The 21,379-nt window shown below is 38.4% G+C and overlaps 1 protein-coding gene across 2 annotated transcripts in view; it reads left to right on the top strand.

Annotated features, from left to right (window-relative positions):
* HLCS (holocarboxylase synthetase) overlaps positions 1–21,379 on the top strand; it is a 147,447-nt gene that overhangs the window by 108,190 nt on the left and 17,878 nt on the right. Inside the window, exons 7-11 of one of the 2 annotated variants that reach the window (XR_010025467.1) lie at positions 1,172–1,239; positions 3,897–4,057; positions 11,133–11,247; positions 13,387–13,600; positions 13,957–18,306. Coding sequence is in view for 1 of the 2 variants with exons in the window: in XM_063126635.1 (XP_062982705.1) it covers positions 1,172–1,239; positions 3,897–4,057; positions 11,133–11,247; positions 13,387–13,600; positions 13,957–14,128 (730 nt within the window). In the remaining variant the exon portion in view is untranslated. Of the gene's footprint in view, positions 1–1,171; positions 1,240–3,896; positions 4,058–11,132; positions 11,248–13,386; positions 13,601–13,956; positions 19,889–21,379 lie in introns of those variants that run through there. The other variant, XM_063126635.1, reaches the window with a different exon arrangement.

A 21,379-nucleotide genomic window follows, 5' to 3' on the forward strand; every position in this document is an offset into this window, starting at 1 on the left:
ATTTGTAGTTACTAATGGTTCTTTTTGGCCCTTGGAATAACTTACGCCTTTTACAGTTACATGAACAACAGAGCCATTATGGAGAGATGTTCAAAAACATTTTGGATCATGTTCTGCTTTCTTTATGCCTTCTTTATCTAGCCAAAGCTATTTATAAAATATCACTCTTCAAGCCCAGGCAGAAATAAATAAGGAAGCATCTTAGGTAACCATTGGAACCAACTGTTAATTCCCAGTGAGCAGCAGAGGGTGCACTTTGTGCTTACACAACTCTGCTTCGTCTCAGTGTCACTAACTTAATTCTAGGGGTCCTTGAATATTCCAAGATCTAGAAAAAGTTTCTTTGTGTACCAGTTATTCCACTACAATTTATTGCATGTATCTCTCATTAAATTAAAGTGCAATATCTTTGCATTAAAATAGCATTTTCATAATTTAACCTGTGACATACCAACTTTATTCTGTTCAATAGATTCCCTCTCTCTCAAACTTAAAAATAAGATATTGAGGGGGGGATTTTATCACCATTCAAATGTTACCAAGGCAGTTTAAAGAATATTCTCACAATAAGATTAGTTAAGTTAATACTGACTCATTTGGTGGTGTTTGAGTATATATTAGTTTCTACTTATCCCCAGAAGGGAAGCTGTATTCTTTAAAGTGAAACAATTTTAAAAGCAGAACACAAGCCTAAAATAAGCCAATGTTCTCTAGAGTTCTCAGAAGGTGTAGATTTATTTACTGTAGTTAAATCATAATTAGTTCTCAAGGGATAGTGTCTCTTTTAAACTGCCTTACTGCCACCATACTGGTTTTCTAAATAATCAGAAACTGCTGCTGTTGCTGCATTGAAGAGTACAGCCATGAATTTGCTATAAGTAGAAACAAATGTTTGGAATTGCCAGTTGTTACTTATGAAAGATAGTGACACATTTTAGTGAGAGTAAGCACTTCAAAAAGAAGTGTACGAATGCCATTATTTGTATTAAATAAATTTTAATGATCTATCATCATAGAGTTGATACTTTTTGAATTTTTTATAGAAGTGCCTTTCCATTTTCCTGTGATTCTTTTAACCAATAGCTGAAACAATAATGTAGAAACTTCTGCAGTGTTTTTATGACAGCCACTCACTGTTCTAACAATTTTTTTGCTTTTTTATAATTTGCAGGTTAATATACAAGGTACCACAGGAAATAGGTCTGATAGCGATTGCGGTTCAACAAACTCAGGGCAAAGGTAAGTTGATGTAATTACAGTGTTAGTGGAGGAAAGGTGTTTGAAGACATGTAGTCAGCAGCACAAATTCACATCTTATACATTAATACATTATAATTCTTCTTCATGGGTTCTATGACTCACACATATGGGTTACGTGCCTGTGCAGAAAATTCATTCAGAACATTCTAGAGCTGAACAACTCTAGAGTTGGGAATCCCACCTACCTTCTCTACTCACACTCTGGACATAGCTCCTGCCTTCCTCTCAGTTCCTTTTCTTCTGCCAGAACACTTAGCACCATTTGGAACATTCTCTGCCTCATGGCATTACTCTAAAAAATAAAACTAGCTAACTAATAATACATTGTTCTTGTATTCTCCTGGGTTGCTGAGCAGAGTTCTTTCTTTCCTTCCGATTTTCTCTTGAATTCTCTTCCTCCTTCCAGTTTGTGGTCCCTTGGAGCACATCACCTCCAAGGCTACATTTAAAAAGTGTACCCGTTGCAGCAGGAAAATACCCTTAAATAATAGACATTCCTACTGTCTTCTTTGCCTCAGAGAGGTACACAGGGTGGATTCCTACATGCGTTGTCAGGCCTTTACTAAACAGGCACACCGCTTCATCCTCCATTTGCAAGAAGGCAGCTCCATCTTTCTGTCAACTTATTCCAGTACACTCTTTCTTGGAAAACACTGCAGGGCAATCACCCCCATTATTGGGAGTACCAGTCCTTACTTTGGCATCAGCTTCTGCCACAACTTCAAAGCAACTGGCAGCCCAACTGGAAACCAAGCTCTTGGTACCATTGGTCAAGATCGATCTCCTAAATACCAAAAGACCTCACCAGGTTCTTTGGCTTCTTCATGTTTTTTAAGTCAAAGCTCATAGGCTTGCTGGACAACAAATCCACACAGCTCACCACATGGCTGACTGCAGCTCCAAGGCCATGGCGGTTGCCATATCTCTACGCCACCAAGCCTGGCTTCTTTAGGCAGGGCTTCACGAGGAAGTCATGTCAAGAGCAGAGGACTTTCCATTCATCTTTATAGCACATCCACAGACTAGCCCTCCATCAAGCTGTCCATGTCCATACTGGCAATATCAATGGCCAACTCAACATTTAAGCAATAGATTTTCAAACAGACCCTCTAAACCAAGTTCGTACACCTCCTTTCAGTCCAGGTGATCCTTTCAGGACAAATACCACCAATCTACACTGAGCCAACACCTCAACCAATACAAACACCACCTTTTACTATTACAGAGAGCCCTGATCACTGGCCCTTTCTCACCCAGTTGACCCAGACCTTTCCTGGCTGCCTGTAATTCCATCACTACAGATATGTGGGTACTTTCCATCATCATACAGGGCTGCTCCATTGAGTTCGATTGAATTCCCCTCCTGTGGTTTTTTGAGTGGTCGTCTGTGAACTCACACAACCCACCGTCATCCCTGTTTCGATGCCTTGCCTTCTTTTATTCCTCCACTGCAGCGGACTTGGAACTGAGAAGCAGGTGGAAGCCACGCCCAGAGCATGCTCAGAGGAGGTGGGCAGAATTCACACTTAAACTCTTCTAAGCTCTAGAATGTTCCAAATGACTGTTCTGAGTAAGCACGTAAACCATGTGTGTGAGTACATAGATAAGCACTCAAAGAACCACAGTTCCGGGCCAGTAACCTGGCATTTTGAGTAGATAAAAGAGCTGTAGCTCTGTAGTGTGAAAACATCCCAAGTTTTTAGTAAACACGTTTCAACTGCATTTTCCATACAGGTTTTTGCAGTGAAGCTATATGCATTTCCCCCATTAGATGTGAAAGCTCCTATGACAAAATAGTACCACCAACTGAATGCAAAAGAATGCACTTCTGCATAGCTAAAATCACCATCAGATTACTGCCAAAATGTATAGAAGAAATCTATGTAGGTACTGTTTGCTCTTCTGCCTGTTTTGCAAAGAAAAATGTTTTTCAGGCAACATGTGAAATAGGAAAAAAATGTGATTTTTCTTGTGTCACAAGACCAGAAATTAAGGCAATAATTCAATATGTGGTTGGATAGCAACATGTAGCTTTAATGTGTATTTAAATTAACATCCTTAGGTGTGCTTTTTCAAGCTGGGTTATGGCTTGGAAAGCTATATGTAAGATCTGATAAATGGAACCCTTAGGAAAGCATTTACAACCCTTTATTTTCAGTTAGTGCTCTCCATGACATGGTGATGATGTGAATAATGATCTTTATAGTTAGAAACTTAATATTTACAGAACACAAGCTCTGGCTGGAGAAGGGTGTTGCATTGCTTGCTGCAGTGTCCCTTCTGTTCCTCCTTTTGAAAGAAATCATTAGTTGCTTAATCTGTTTGCCGGGTCATTATTGTATTTGATCTTCATCCGTCTTCTGGCTGGAGCAGACATGGTAGTGCAGTGCCTGATGTACGTTTTCTTAGTACTACAATCTATGGTATAAGCAAGTACATTTCTGATTATTATTTTTACTTGTGAAGTTGTTATAGATACTGTTCTCTAAAGGCAAAATGAAACAATGTGAGAACTTTAAACGATAACATTTCATGGAACTCCTTTAAAAACTTTCAAAATGTTTTCTCAATAATCTGGTGAAACATTCTTTCCATCTGAAAGATATAATTTGCATGTATGTGTTCCTCTTTTTAAGGTCGTGGTGGGAATACCTGGTTGAGTCCCATGGGAGCTGCTTTATATACTCTACATATCACAATTCCCTTATCTTCCCAATTGGGACAAAGGATCCCATTTATTCAGCATCTGGTTTCTCTTGCAGTTGTGGAGTCTGTTAGATCCATACCTGGATACCAGGTATTGCAATTTCATGTTTCTGTTCATGTTTCTTTATTTTTCAACTTATTTTAACCTAAAAGGACTGGAGTGTATATAATTGACATACTTTCTCAGCATCACATCGCTCCACTATGGGAATTTCATTTATTTTATTCATATCTCTTCATCTATAAGGTTGGTGTTCAAGTAGTAAAATAAAACAAATCACATTATTGGGTAAGTTGAGGCTATCAGCGTATTTTGATTTCATGTGCTTTGTAACTAAGGCCGTAGCTAGACCTAAGGTTTATCCCTGGATCGTCCTGGGGTCAAACCTGTTCATCTAAGTGCCACACAGGGCATCCAGCGCTCAGGCAGGGATGAACCCGGGATGATCCTGGGATAAACCTTTGGTCTAGCTGTGGCCTGAGTTCCTGTAATCAAGATGGATTTGCCTTTTAGTCTAACTCCTCGACCTATTTTATTTTGGGTATAAAACTGATGAGGGAAACTGAAAAGAAGAAATAATAATAAAAAAATTGACAATTTCTTTTTAGGTTATTGTTGGAGCAGTTTCACTAGCCACTCCATCCCATGTTTTTAAATAAAATTTCTTTTTCCACAACTTGTTTAATCTTGAAAATGTTTGGTCCAAACTCTGAAGCAAGAAGCTAACCATATCCTCTTAGGAGAGAATCAAGTGTCTGTCATCAGTGCTCAAATTACAAACCAATCTTCTTTAGCACCTCATTTATTTCCTTTGAATGTAACCAATTCTTAATATTGGCAAACTGTAGAACATTGGTATTTTACAGAACTAGTTAACGAAAACATATGTTTCCTATATTATACAAAACCAGCTACTCGCTCACATTTACACATGCATTTAATTAGAGTGGTATCCAGTAGCCATTCATATAGTTTAAGGTTTGTCTTCTATTAACACTTCCCAACTTCAGGACTTCATAACTTGACCATAAAAAATATTTCACAGTGGAATTTATAAAATATAGTAAAATATAGTTCTCTGTGGTTTAGAGTGTTAACTGTTTAATGTAGGAGTCCCCCAAAAGAGAAGTGATGTGTTATGGGGATGTTTTAGTCACTTATTATACATATCTAACTATGATAATGTCAGTTGGATACCAACAGTGTAATTGAACAGTGAATCTTCCATTTTGAAGCCTCTTGTATGTTTTGCTGTTTTCCCTGGTTTGATGTGGGGCACAGCTTTTCAGACAAAACTGGATTGAAGTTGGATCTGTGTTCAAATAATACAGCAATGTTAGCTTGAGGTCTTATCACCTCAGTTCCCTTTCTGTAAAATAGGAATGAATCACCTGAATAATGTTGCCGGTTTTGCTACCGCACGGGTATCAGAGTCTATGCTTGTCATGTTACACTTGCCATGTTCACAGCTGCTCCAGGTGACTTCTAATATGAAAGAACAAGAGTAATTCCATCTTTCACACCAGCAATACACTCACAGCAACTGCCACTAACCATCACTTTATAGCCAGGCGGAAAGAGGAAATTGCTGTAGGCACAAATATGACCTGTACCAAAATGCTGCAGTGTATCCTCCTCACCTCCATAGCAGGAGGTGCTCCTGTTCAGGATTCCAGCCAGCCAAGCCTTCCTTCTGGAGACTATAAATTGTAAGGAGCTCAAGCAAAGAGTTCTACTGTCCCTCTGCCCTAGTTTTTCATTTTTCTTTTCCAACTGACACTCAACATTCTGTGGCTACTGAGCAGGCTCAGCCCTCACTGGGATGGTTTTTTTGGATTGCTTCCTTAGGATTTTTAATACAGATTTATTGAGTTATTGCGAACATTAGGGTTCCCCCAAGTATGCTCACATCTCTGTCTTGTTTCACTGTGGCTCCATTTTTGCCAGAACTCACCATCTGAGTTCACTATTAGAGCGGATGTTTCTTCTAAATTTCTCTTTGTTTGAACTCTTCCCCACCCCCACTCATATTTAACAGATTTTAAATCATACACTCTGATTCCAAAGCAGGTCTTCCTTTTTTCAAGATTACTAAGAGTATTAAGAACAATTGTTTACAACAACAACAACAACAACAGTAATACATTCATAATGACATTTTAAACTTAGCATAAGCATTGCTCTGAGTCCCAGTCTTACTGCCTATAAGTTTTATTTTTCCTCCAGTCATTCCCACTAATAACATGTACTAAATTTGTTCTATTAAATATATTAAGTGTGGAAAGAGTCAGAATTGAAAAATGAAAATTAAATGCTGTGGGATTCAAGTTTATAACTTCAGGTGTAAAAGACAATGTCTTAATATAACACATTCGATTAAAGCGCCAGAGCTAATGAATGGGGCTTTGGCTTTATTCTTGTAAGCTTTTTTCAATGATAGATGAAAGAGAGAGAAATGAGCTAAATGCGTTGCCAGTTTCTTCTACTAGATGAGCACTAACAAGGTGGAGAAGGCTTAGAATGTGTAGAAGGAAGCTGGTGGATCTTTAAATCAGGTGCCACATAGTTCACAATTAAGCCACTTCTTTTCTCATTTGAAACAGTCTTTACATTTATATAAGGAAAAGTGTGATTTGCTCATTTTTTCAAAAATATATATCTGGTGCTGTGCCTTTATACGCATGGGGAATGATGTGTTCCATCCACATGCAGAAAGTATCTTCTACTCACAGAAGAAAGGTTTTATACCATGCAGTAGAGCAAGAATGGGGAACCGCTGGTCCATGGGCCTAACACGACCTGCAGGATGTCACATCCAGCCCATCAGCTTCCCCTGCCTTATCTCTGATCATTGATCAGAGATAAGGCAGTTTGCCTGCTCCCTGCTCACACTTTATTAAAGCTTTTACAAAGCCACCCTGGTTACAGTACAGGGTTTTTTTTTCAAGCATAATTGCAGCAAGGGGGCAGTTTGGGGGAATGGCTGCTGGGGAGTGAATGACTAAACTTCCCCTCCCCAACACTTGACACCCCCCTCTTGAAAAATCAACTCTTCCCACTGCTATCAGGTTTTTGAAAATACCTGTGTGTAGGGGGCAACCACGTTGTGGGGCCAGTTCGGCCCTTGGGCTGAAAAATATTTCCCAGTTGTGCAGTTGAATATCACAGGAGAAAAGTGGAACTAAATGCAGCAATGTTTTCCCAATTGTACAAGCTCTTGCGCAAGCGGAAGCATAAGGACTGCTATATGCTTTATAGCACCATTATTAACATTGCATGAACTCTTTGCACAAGCTTCTGCAGAACAGTGCTAGTAGCTGTTTTCTTTTTGTTCAAAGTCTCTGGATCCAACCGTATGGTAGGATTCACACTAACCTGTGAACTAATCAATGAAAACCTTTCTGTAAGAAGGTTGATGTAATCCCCAAGCTTATCTAAATTGAAAAAGTTCATACAAATGGAAAAAAGAATGTGGTGGGAAGAGCAAACTGTTCATGTACTATTTCAGAAATTATGGTTGCAATTCTATGCGCACTTACACACTTAAGCCCCGTTGAACACAGTTGGACTTACATCCTAATAAATATACATAAGATTGCACTCTGACGATAGAAATTCTCCATGTAAAATTGGAAGGACAGGTAAAGCAGAAGGCAGGACAATGCCAACCCTTGAAAGAATTACAAAATGTGGAACGGGAGAAATCCATCCACTTCTAGTTACTAGAGAATTATAGTTTAATTAGGAGTGAAGCTGGTGCAATTTGGTTTCAGTCCTCTGCATTAAATCAAGAATAATATTGGTCTAAGCAGTAGTATTTTGTCAGTTTCAAACCTTCTGAATGTTTACTCAGAAGTAAAACAAACAAACAAAAAGCTGTTAAAACTAAGGTTTAAGAAAAATAAAACATAAATGTAGGCATATAAAAATAAACATATACTGACTTAATATGTTAACATTCATAAGCCAACGGCAAGTACTTAAGGATGAAAAGTGTCTATACTTAGCTAAGCAGGTTTATATGTCTTTCTAGGGGCATCATAATTTGGACATACATCTTAGGAAGCTGTCTCCTACTGCGTCAGACCAATGGTCCGTCTAGCCCAGTATTGTCAACATTGACTGGCAGGATTTCAGCCAGAAAATATTCAAGCTCAAGATGCTGGGGATTCAACATGAGATTTCTTGGATGCAAAGCATGTGCTCTACCACTATGCTGCAGCCCCTCCTTAGCTTGCATCCATGGAAAGATAGGGCGACTTGGTAAACATGCAATTAAGCATCCACCTGTCCCTGGTCAATCAAAACCTATCAAGATAATAGGGTCTTTAGAGCAGTCTAATGTAAACCGCCCAGAGAGCTTCAGCTATGGGGCCTTATATAAATGTAATAAAACAAATAAATAAATGAACAAACTCCACAAAGGACATGGCCAATCACAAACATTTGTTTGAAAATTTTCTATTGCTAACAATAGTTCAGCCAATATGTAGATGAGCACACAAAATGTTAGCATGAAGAAAAGACTGGAATCTCTTTCACCAATGTGCCCAGTCTCCATGAATATTTTCATAACTATAAAGCTGGCCAGATTCAAAATTCTAGCTTAGTCTAGAAACCATAACCCCTTGACTGATACAGAGTAGAAACACTTCCACTCAATATAGCTGTGGTTGCATTGCTAAACAATGCAATTGCTAAACAATGCAATCAGTACTATATTTTCAACAGCTGCACTTAAAATGTTAGCTATATAATTATTTTCTTTGTTTAAAATATTTATGTTTCACCTTTTGGGCTGTGCCCTTCAAGACAAATAAGAAAACCAATATTAAAATCTATATAAATAAAAATGTAAATGTCCGTTCAAAACAGACGTTATATCTCCGAAAGTTCTTCACCAATTGCTTTGAAATTTTGACACAACGTTGCATTCGAATATGCGAGCGTTATGTAACTATGTTCTTTATGGGGTCAAAGGTTTGTCTTAAAATCGAAGAAATAGGCCTCCTCAAAACCAGTCCTGCTGATCATTGTGACATCGCCAACCAGTAGGCCAATCCGCTGCCTCTGACTCCTCTCCTATTTGCATGTTTTCTCACAATTGGCTGAGTGAATATAGATGTCACACCTGTGACAGTTACACGTTCTGAAGAAAGGTAACTGCCAGGAGTTTCCGCTAACCCTCTCACCGTAAAAACATCCTTTTTAAAAAACCAAACAATCTGCTTTACTTCATCCAAATAATGCCTCGCAGAAGATCACACTTAGGTCGTCGTACTCGCGGAGCGGAAGCACTGCGACGAGAAATTGCAAATCAGACTGAGGAAGAACGGGCATCAGCAAACGAGAAAAAAAGAAAAAGAATGTCTCAAATACGTGCCAAGGAACCAGCCAAGCAACGTTCAGCCAGACTTGAGGATGCACGATTGCGAGCACGGCAATCGCGTTCTACAGCTTCAGATCTGCTTTGTTCTCAACAGAATGAACGCGACAGGCTGAGAGTGGCTGAAAGACGTCAACGAGAAACAGCACATCAGCGTCAAACACGACTCCGTGGTAAACAATCACACGATTACAATCGCCTTGCATTCCGGTACAACCCAGCTGATGATTATAGTTTGAGGCGGCATGTTCTCATCGGCACTATGACTGAAGTGTGTCCTTATTGCAGGGCTCTTAAATTTAATGGAGAAACAAAAGGAATGTGTTGCGCTGCTGGAAAAATTAAACTGCCTCAACTTGGAGAACCACCAGAGCCATTACAAACTTTGCTTGCCGGATATACTGCAGAATCAAAGCATTTCCTATCTAACATCAGGAAATACAACTCATGCTTCCAAATGACGTTGTTCGGCGCAGAAATCATCACAGCTCCATTTATGCCAACTTTCAAAGTCAAAGGACAAATTTATCATAAAGCCGGCTCCTTCCTTCCGTTTCAAGATAGTCAGCATAAATTCCTACAAATGTATTTCATTGGTGATGGCAATGATGAATTGAATGCACGCTGCTGAATTTATACCGACATAAAAAGGTCCGTCGTTTCAAAACTGCAACAGCTACTTCACGAAAAAAATAATTTAGTACATTTGTTCAAAACAGCAATTGACATGATGCCATCTGATACACACAAGATTGTTATTCATGCTGACAAAATGCCTGCTGGAGAACATGTGCGAAGATTCAATGCTCCAACTATAGATGAAGAAGCAATTGTTATAGTCGGAGATCAATCTTGACAGGACCTTTCAAAGGTGAAGATGTCCTCATTCCTCGCATTCCTATGATTCCAACGGATATGCCATTTCAATTTAAGAGATTGCAATTCCCAATTCGATTGGCGTTTGCAATCACCATCAACAAAGCTCAGGGCCAATCTTTAGAATTGTGCGGTTTAGATCTAGACACAGATTGCTTCTCACATGGACAATTATATGTTGCGTGTTCTAGAGTCGGCAAACCAGACAATCTCTATATCTACACAGACAATGGAACAACTAAAAATATTGTATATCCACAAGCATTGTGAAATTAAACATATTAGAAACATCCGCTTTGTCTTTTCTTTCTTTTCAATTTAACCAGACTGAGCCGAGTTTCCGCTAACCTCACCATAAAAACATCCTTTTTTTAAAACCAAACAGTAGGCCAATCCACTGCCTCTGCCTCCTCTCCTATTTGCATGTTCTCTCACAATTGGCTGAGTGAATATAGATGTCACACAATTATATGTTGCGTGTTCTAGAGTCGGCAAACCAGACAATCTCTATATCTACACAGACAACGGAACAACCAAAAATATTGTATATCCACAAGCATTGTGAAATTTAACATATTAGAAACATCCGCTTTGTCTTTTCTTTCTTTTCAATTTAACCAGACTGAGCCACAGCAACGCGTGGCAGGGTACACCTAGTTAATATATAAAGAAAAACAAAAATATTTCAAAATACATCTGATCTGTGCTATGTTCTTTCCCCGTTTGATTTTTTTAGAAAACATCAAGAAACCATGAATGTGCACAACCTTCACTTGTATTTATTCTCAGTCATGAAAAGTATATGAAGAACTTTAGTTCTTGACAATGGATGTGCTCTGTGCTGCTGTAGAGTTTTAGGATGCAGGAATACAGAGCAACCAATATGCATGTTTGTTTCTCTAGGATATTGACCTCCGGGTGAAATGGCCAAATGATATTTACTACAGTGACCTTATGAAGCTTGGGGGCGTTTTAGTGAATTCCACACTAACAGGAGATACTTTTCACATACTTATTGGTAAGAACATAAATGATTTCAAATAATTTTGTTCATTTAATGCTACTTTTACCATTATTGATAGTATAAATCCATAACAAAATTAACAATATAGTCATGATCCACCAAGCCCCTAATGGACAGGCACCTGGAATGTTGTCTATCTCCCCAACCCTCAACTTGCAGGAGAGTTCACTGATTTGTCAAATTGATGGAAGAAGAGAGAGCTCATGCTAATAAAATGCCCCTTAATCTCCTTAGCAAAACAAATTACCCAGTGCCAGAAAGCCAAATTTCTCCTATTTGGATCACTAGTCTCTTTGTTAGCAGTTTGAAATCTTCGTTTTAAGATAACAGCACATTATATCATTTGAACAGCCCTTCCTCTTATTCAGGACTACTTTAGTTTGGTTGTCATGGCCAGCATATATACCATGTGTTATGGTAATCACACAAAGCGTATGTTTGTGACTTCTGATCTTGAACCTTGAAGATTTCATTTGGAGCTGAAAAATCTTTTTAGGTCAGTGCCATTCACACATCCAAATGAAGAAACTTTGGGATCAGTGCTTTCCACAGTTTTCACCTGTGGTGGATAGTACTTTAAATATTTTGGATTTTAAAAAAAACCCTATCTCCATTAACAGCAATCCCAAAATTATGCTTAGACTCACACACCCTATAAAACTATTGTGGAAAAAATAGCACCCTCAATTTTGTTCTGACAAAACCATAAATATGGATTAAATTCACCTCTTCATATGTCCTGGTACATACTCAAGATCACTTATATATCTTAATTGCCTTTAGCAAAATTCTTTTCCCCACTATTGGGAATATTATATTTACTTCAAGGGATGTTTATAGGAGCATTCCTAAATCCTATGTTTAATCTGTGGATTTGGATAACAGAGAATATTCTTACAATAACTAACATGGATTAGAATCATCACTCCACCCTTCTTAAATGTCTAGGGAAACTATTTATCCTTAAGTCAAATTATGAACACTACCAAGTAATTAATTCTATATTTAATAGGCTTGTTAGTATTAAATTATTAGAGTAATGCTTGATGGACAAGCAGGGAATCTAATGATGAGTACACGTGACAAGCCTGGGTTTGCCATCTCCTTCATAGGGAGTGGAAAAATCTACATTGCTAGAAAAGGGGGGGATAAACAGGTAGTACAAGATGTGTGTGTACATTTTGCAGATCCATATTCAAGAATCCTGATCAAGAAAGTCCTGAGAGCTGTATTTAAACGTGGTGGCTTTCTGCCAATAATATTTTCCCCTGCTAGAGAGCTGGGTAAGAAATGAGGCTTCAAAGAAAGTCTGGCAAGAGAGCCTTAGAAATCTGAACATTGACTTGAACATGGAATCCTCTATGCTTTTCTCTAAGATGCCAGTTGCTGCCTCTGAGTTGGGGAGGAAAGCCTCCGTTTTTAGAATTGTGGAAATTACTATTTCATAGCCACAATTTGCTTTCTTGGATTAAAACTACCTTGCCTGTATCCAGAGCCTGTCTGTGTTCCAGTCTGTGTACACAACTATTGTTTGTGTGGAGTGGCCCATTTATTTCAACGTAGGGAGCACATCTTCACATACAGACCAAAGAACGTGCATGCAGATTTGCTTTCTTCATTGAAATTTAATGTGGGAGCCCTTGCAGGTGGGGGAGCAGTGTATCTATTTCAAAACTTCTATATCCATAAAACTGACTGGATTAGGATGGGACATCTACTAACTACAGACAGAAAAGCTCTTGCTACATAACAGCTGGCAGAATTTCTACTATTCTGAGCAATTTTACTGCACAAAAACGTCCTTGTTTTTAAATGAGGCTTGTATATCTAGATGTGGCGGATCTTGGAACTGTTTGAACTGGCTTTCATTAGAGGAGGGGAAAGGGGGCAAGTGCTGTCATAAACGTCAGCCAGCCTGTCTTGTCTTTAGCAGACAAGATGGATTTGAGTTTATAGGAGCTTGTGTCATCTTTCATCGTTATTGAAAACCAAACCTTTTCTGGAAACCTGTAGAAGGATTTTCACAGCTGTCTAGATGAATGGTTTTGTATTACAATAAGAAGAGAGAGACTTCTGCAGAGAAATAGAACTTTTCCTACACTGCCTTTCTGATTACTTCCCCCCCTCCCTCAGGCTGTGGATTTAACGTGAATAACAGCAACCCTACTATATGCATCAATGATCTCATTATGGAGCACAATAAGACAAAGAATATAAAATTAAAGCCCTTAAGTACTGACTGCCTGATTGCAAGAAGTGTGACTATGTTGGAAAATCTGATCAATATCTTTCAAGAGAAAGGACCTAATGGAGTTCTTCCAATGTACTATAAGTACTGGGTACATAGGTAAGTCAATTTATCCTTTTAATTTTCTTAATATTAATTGTCTTATTTAGAAGAGGAAATAATCCCATCAAGAAAGATGTGACATAAGTCTCTTAAAGCAATAGCGACTGTCCGGGCTTTATTTATGTTTAACATGGAAAGTTTTTTCATGTTTAGGTAGATTTAACTGAATCTTATCATTCATTATGTTTATATTAAAATATATCAGAATATTTACACTTGGGTGAATCTAGACAATCAGAATAATCACATCTTTAATATATTTTGATGGGATTTATAACTGGTATAAATATAACTCTATGAAACTTGATGCTGGTGGCTTTATTAAGTGAGTAATTCCTGTTTTCTATTTGCAGTGGTAAGAAAGTCCAGCTCGAAAATGATGAGGGACCAGTTGTGTGGATCGTTGGAATAGATGATTCTGGGTTCCTTCAAGTTCATGAGGAAGGCAAAGATGTAGTGACGGTGCACCCAGATGGCAATTGTTTTGATATGCTGAGAAACCTTATAATTCCAAAGCATCAGTAGTTTTTCAGTTGGATGAAACAGCTGCTTATTTAGATTATGATTTTGTGTTCAACACTTACTGCTAGAGCTTGGCTGGAGACAGTGTATTAAACTGAAATTATCTAAGGCTGAGCAATAGAAACACTGTATACCAAGTGAAACACTGACTTTTATATCTTTTAATTTTCTGGGCCCTTGATCGAATGACCCTGGAATTCGGGGCTTTTCAAGTTTTTGTTCCCTTCTCAGACTTTATATAGATGAGAGGGAAACCGTATGGTTAGGCCCTGGCTTCTCATTTTTGACATGGATCGCTTATCTGGAATTTGCCCACAGAAGGTTGTATGATCCTGTTACTACAGATTCTTAATGCTTCCATTTATACCTGGCGAGGGGGATGTGTAGTCCTCCAGGTGGTGTTGCAATGCAAGTCCCGTCAACCCGAACCAGCAGAGCCGATGATGAGGGACAAGGGGAGATGCAGTCCGACAATATCGTCAAGATCACATGTTCCCCATCTTTATCTTATACCTTTAAAACATATTACTTTGTTTTATATGAATTTGTAGGAGAGACTTCAACAGAAAATTTAGTGTAGAAAGGTGATAGAATAGAATAGTTTTGTTTAACAATGTTGCTTTGATGTAGTGAATATAGGTAAATAGCTTTATGAAAAACAAAGTTGAACTATACTTTTTTGAAATTCAGTTTTAGAGTATGCTGTACAATTATTAAAGAGATTCCTCTTCTCCTGCTCTCTTTCCCCAACAAAACAATGATCAAAAGAGATTTTAATTTTTAGAATGGGCTCAGCCTGTGTTGAATTGTATTGGAGCCAAAGCCTTTCACAATCTTAATGTCCTTGTAAGTTCAACGTTTCCACAACTGACCACAGAATTGCTATTTTTTCTTCTAACAATAGAATTCTGGTTCCTATATAAATGTAGAGCCTTTCACTTATTTGGAAGAAGGTCTCTCAGTTTCACTGTTCTACTTTGCAGCTTCATTTTGTTAAGGCATTTCACAAAGGGCAGTGCCTACAAATAGGATTTATCCGTAAATGAATCACAGACATCAAGCCACCTTAATGGCTCACAAAACCAATTTTCCTGTGATATCTCTTACTTTATGTATGAAAATCAAAGGTTCATTCATATTGTATGATGTTCATCATATCGCCTAACTGGATACTCAGGTGCTTTGATTATTACTAATAATTTCATAATCAAATGCCAAATTCAGATGGGCATGTGATACGTTCAGAACTTTGCAGTGCTTTCCAAAGCTCCTAGTTGCATGGCCATGCTTCTAGGGTTTGCTGCTTAGGCCCACAGAACACAGGCTTGCAGCCCTGTCCACCCAGGCTGTAGTCTGAAACCAGTTCCTGAATATCAGGGCACTGTAGGTAACCTAACCTCCTAGTGAGAACTGCCACGGGTTCTAAGACTCTCTTGTGTTCAGTTATGAAAATGCCCCTGCAAAGGCAAGCCAGCCTTGTAGCCAGAAGCAGGCTTTTGTAGGTTAAAGTTCACTGCATAAAGAATCAGAACATAAGTAGCTTGGCTCAAATATAAATCCAAGAAGCCTTAAAGAAAGCAAAGAAGTTGGCCTGTAATGGTGGATTAGCATAATCCCTGTGTATTGGAGGCCGAGTAGTTTAACAATAAATTACTGGAGATTAAGTTGTCCTTTCACTGAAAGTGAGGATTTTGACCTCTGTTGCATGAAGTTTCCCACACTGTGGCATCCATAACTGTTTCTTGCATAATGCATGACCTAACCAAAAAAAGTAGAACAATTAAACTAATTTAAACAGCTAATTGAATAGTGAGAAGTTATTACTTCCAAACCTTAAAAGTCCTGTGTTCATTTATATATGTTGTTTCAGATTTAATAACTCAAGTGATCCTTAAGTCTAAACTAGTGTAATGAAATGGATGAGAACTCCAGCAAGGTATTTGGACTCCATTCTTATCTCAACGGGATCCTTCTGTCCTGTTGTCTTACATCAGCACGTTTAAATGCATGATTCATGCTGTTATCTTCAGAATAAATAGAGACAGGGCTATGCCTCGCTTGAGCAGAGGCAACCCTTTGTTCAGCCTGAACGTTTGGCCCAAGTAGCAGAGCAATCCATCCCTCAGCTTGCCCTGCATGCCTGCAAACATGGCCCTACTGAAAGGAATACAACTTCATTGTAATACATCTAAGATAATTCCAAAATGACATGCCTGTGCTTTCTGACTTCCCTCCCCCTCAGAATGCAATCTCTTATTTATAGAACATAGAGAAGTGCCTTGCCATGTCTTCAACTTTTTTAATATATAGGAGGACAAGTCTTGCTAAAGAAGGATCAGCATGGCTTCTCCAAAGGGGAAGCCTTGCCTCAGTCACCCTTTAGAATTCTTAGAGATGATCTAAGACCCTCATCAAAGGCTCCCTAAAATGTGCATCAGTAATACAATAAGCAGACATGCCCTCTTTTGGATCAATAATTGACTAGAAACCAGGAAACAAGATGGGAAAAGGCACTATTTTAATAATGTGAAATATGTTTATAAATTATACAGTTTGTGGATTACTCAGAATTAATCAGAAGGGTAAATTTCCAATTCTAAGCAGGTTGTGAAGTGCTCCAGATGATATTTTCAAACTGGTTGATTGAGCAACAGAATGGCAGATGAGATTAAGTGCAGAGTGACCGGGATAAAAGATCCTAACCACGTATATGCTAATGGATGTAGATTTGTACTGGTATCCAGGTTAAAAAAACCTTAGTTGATTAATCTTATGAGTTTTGCTTGGGATATGGTTCAATCATTTGATTAAATTTCTGTAAATATGCATATGCACAAACAATATTTCTGAAGAAAAAGTATATTTTTGCACACATGTTGCCACAAACACCATTAAGAGGTATTGCAGCTGGTGGGGGGTTGGGGATGCTTCTGCTAAGATGGTATCTGCAACTTGCACTTATTTATATATACTTGTGGTATTTTCTTAAAAAAATGAAAATCTGCTGTCCAATTTAATCAGGGATGCTGGTTTAGTTGATAGAAATTATTATTTTAGTCAATCTAACCAATTACTCAACTAAACTCTGTAGCATTACTGTAATTTAGCTGTAACTACCACATACACACACAAAGATACTGTGGTTTCATTAGAAAGTGTTCAGAGTTTTTAACAAAAAGCAAATTAGACTAGTATTAGGTTTTATTGGGAAAGAAATTGAAAAACTATATTTATAAATCTGTTATATCTACCAGCCTTAAAATAAAAAGCATTATGAAGGTTTACAAAATTAGTAATGGTATGGAGAGTTACCACTTTCCCCCATACTCATATACACACACCTAATTCTGTAAAGGAATGAATAGTTTAGGCTACTTCTACTGCAGTAGAATTTTATTGACTTAATCGGGACTGCCCTTTCAATTGTACTAAGCAAAAACCCATTTTATTTTATTTATTTAAAAAGAAACCAAGTTTATAACAAGCATTCAAAAGTCAGTGAAATATAACTTAGTTGAAATACCAAGAAGCTCTCTAAATTCGGTGCACTTTTATTCTGCCCTTTTGGAATATTGATTTCTGCCCTGCTTTTTTGTGTGTGTTTGGGCAGCCAGGCAGACTGTGAGAAGTTGGACCATGGCCCCACTATTTATGTTATTTAGAGTGTGGGCTGATGTGACAGGGGAGTTCAGAAAGACCATATAAGAGGATGGAGCAACTTCATACTCTTTTGCCATACTACCATCATTTTTAACTGTCTTGCTGCCGAATGAAATCAGTTCCCATCTGGGATTTGATCCTGGGTGAGCATGCCAACATGACATGCGTTACTGAGACTGGTCTGGATTAAAGGAGAAGGTGTAACTTATCCCAGTTGTGTCACCCGATTCTTGGTGCAGCAGCAACATAAACTCAGTGGATGAGGAGAAAGGTCCATCATGAGCTTTCATGAGATTCATGATTGTATCTCTTTTTCAAGAGATTCTGTTCAGCAATCATCTGACATCAAGCAATTACGCATGATGTTGGACTCTCCGGACAGGCTAGGGATACAGTTGGTTCAGCCCACCCCTTCAACTGAACTGGTGTAGGTGGTCTTGTGGATGGTCCTGAAGAAGCTCATGTCCATTCCCAGGGATATCCAGATGGCAGTGGCAAGAAGTACTTTTTACCAGCTTTAGGTGGTATACCTGTTGCTTTCCTAGAGAAATTGGACTCTGTCTCATTCATGCCTTAGTCTCATCTAGATTAGATTCCTATAATTTAATTTATAGTAATTAAATGAAATTTATGTTCAGCTGATGGTGAACAGTTGCTAGGGATTTAACTAGGAGCCCTAGATCAGAACATACCACTTTGGTACTACAACATGTGTGTTGCCTATCAATTTGTTTGCAGGCTACACTTTTTGACCTTTAAAGTCCTATGTGGTGTAAGGCAGGAGTGGGAATATATGGTCTTCCAGATGGCATTGGACTGCATCAGCCCTGACCAGCATAGCTAGTTGTGAGAGATGGATGGCAGTTCTAGTCCAGCAACATCTGGGGGCCACATGCTCTATATCCCTGGTCTAAGGACAGTCTATGTAAATAATAGTCTTCTCCTGTATGAGCCTCCGCAAATACTAAGATCAGCATCAGAAGACCTGCTCTGTGTCCCGTCACCTAAAGATGGGTGGGCATGAGAGACAGGTCCTCTTCTTTGATATGTGCTGTGTTGAAATTCCCTCCCATGGGAGATCTGCCAAGCTCCATTGTTGCTGTCTTTTCACAAGTTAAAATGTATTCCAGTAGGCATTTGGCAGTAGAGTGAATAGCACTTGGTCTAATTATATTTTTCTGATGTTGTTATATATTTTTATGCTGTTCCTTTTTTACATGTGTTAAAATGTTTTTTCTTCTACTATGGTGTTTTGTAAGCTGCACTGAATATCTTGTAAACAAAATTGGGGTAGAAAAGTATGCAAATAAGCAAATAAAATGTAAGTTATTCTTATTGGAATAATAAAGAATGTAAATCTTTGAAAAGCTAACAAAAGACAAGAAGCACAAAAGCCCCATGGTTTATTTTATTTTATTTTAAGCTGTACTCTGGAAATATTTGCACTGGAAAATTTCCTTCGTTTAATTTCCTTTTTGTAAATGAAAACTGATGAAGTGTGGACATATTGAAGTACAAGTAGTTTATGTGGGAATATCACTTTTGCCTTTGCCTTTTGAATGGCCTGGTCCTGTTCATACAAGACAATATATTGTCTTGAATGAGGAGAAAGGAACATCCGATTCAGTTGTGAACAGTTGCATACTTGACTTTATTTTATTTGCTTCGGATGCATCCAAGAAAAATATCCTATTTCTTACAGAAAAGCTGAATAATGTCTGACTAGCAGCTGTTGGAGTCAGGAATGCTTGTGGGCCTTCTTTCTATAGGACACTCAACTAAAGGTGTATGTAGGGAGTACAGCTGGTAATCACATTGTTTTCTGCATCAAACTTGGCAACTGCTCACCATTTCTGCCTGAAAAGCGTTTTGTAACAGTCCTTGTGACTGTTATAATATAGCAAAATGAGTCTGGACAGAGTCTGAAGGAGCCAGCCAGGCATCCTGGAATCCAGAAGCAGCCTGCTGAAAATGTGTAACGCTATTAAAATGTCCAGGTTGGTAAAACACCTTTTCCACTGTGTAGCTGATGTCGCCTTTCAGACTGTTCACTTGATGAAGTGATTTCAAAAATATTTCATTATGGTGCCCGTATTTTTTGCAATATGAGTTTTTCTTCTGGACTGAGTTATAAAACTCCTTATTACATATTAAGAAAATATCTTTACAGATTATTTATTGACAGTAACAATTCTTAAGCAACTCTGATGTGTTAGTGTGTGGAGCAAAATTGTACTCTGGCTGAAGTTGATGACCTTTCCAGAGTTATGCAATTTCCACTAGGTACTTAGAATTAAGAATGAGCTTACAGGAGTAGTTTATAAAACCTTCATAGCAATTTGAAATACATGTCCTAATAAGTTATACTTCAACTGTCTAAAAATAGCACAAAATGTTTACATCTTTATACTATGCATATGCTTTTCTTTTTCAGATTTTTTTGTTTTTTTTTTTTAAAAAACCACGATTATAGGATGTGTCTTAATAGTTTTGTTTCAGTCATGAAAATGTACTTGCCTAGTTTTGACTCTTAAAGCTAATTGATGCCACTAGGATGATACATCATATTACTGCTCATAGAAGTACTGATATAATAGCATTGGATCCAGACATAGGCCTAGAGTTGACCCATGACTATCTTATGTCCCATTGATTTCAATGGGTCTACTCTAAGTAGGCCAACTTTTGGATCCAACCCTATCAGCAGCAGCACTTCTATTAGCAGTAATATGATGCATCATCCTATAGTCACGAACTAGGTTCCAAGAGTCAGAATTATGTAGTTTGGATCCAACAAATAATGTGGAAAGAAGGACAAAGTCTTCCTTCATGATCTCTGTGCAATCCCACATTTGGTTTCTGTGCCTATGCAGAGCAGCATTTGCAACATTCTAGAGCTAAGTCCGTAATAGTCAGCCACAAGCCGATATGAGTGCAGTAGCAGGAATTTCTTTCTCTACAATGGGTGAACTTTTTCAGCCTAGGGGCAAAAATCCAGTAGGAAAGGGCGCATTCTAGCAGAGGATGGAGCTAAGGGCACAGGGGGTGGAGCCAGATTCTATGGATGTATGTTCAGGAGTCAGCCCCAGTTGAACAGCTTTCAGGCACACAAAGCACAACTCATTCTTCTCTCTCTTATTCTTTCCTCCTTTTTGTTTCTGTAATGTTTCTCCTACTTTAGAGGTTTTTCATTTTCTCTCTCCTTTTTTCCTGCCATCAGTTGGTTCTCCATCAATAACAAGCTACTGGAGTACTGTAATATGTTCTGTTGTACTGCATAGTCAAGTAAAACCAGTCTGCCATTCCAGCATTTTCATGGAACAAGTCACCTTGATCTGGCCGTTTTTGAGGCTCTGGCCTTAGCTAGACCTAAGGATTATCCCAGGCAAATGGAGGGGTTGTCCCTGCCTGCTCCCAGGATCCCCTGTATGTCATTTGGATGCACAGGGATGATCCCGGGACAATCCCAGGATATAGGCCTGGTCTAGCCATGGCCTCTGAGAGGCCCCAGGGGAATGATTGTTCATTTGAGCACCCTTTTATCATATCATCCAGTATCAATGTCATTTTTCCCTAGCTGGGGGTGGTGGTGGA

Source organism: Elgaria multicarinata, chromosome 5, assembly GCF_023053635.1.
Source record: "Elgaria multicarinata webbii isolate HBS135686 ecotype San Diego chromosome 5, rElgMul1.1.pri, whole genome shotgun sequence".
Lineage (NCBI taxonomy): Eukaryota > Metazoa > Chordata > Lepidosauria > Squamata > Anguidae > Elgaria > Elgaria multicarinata.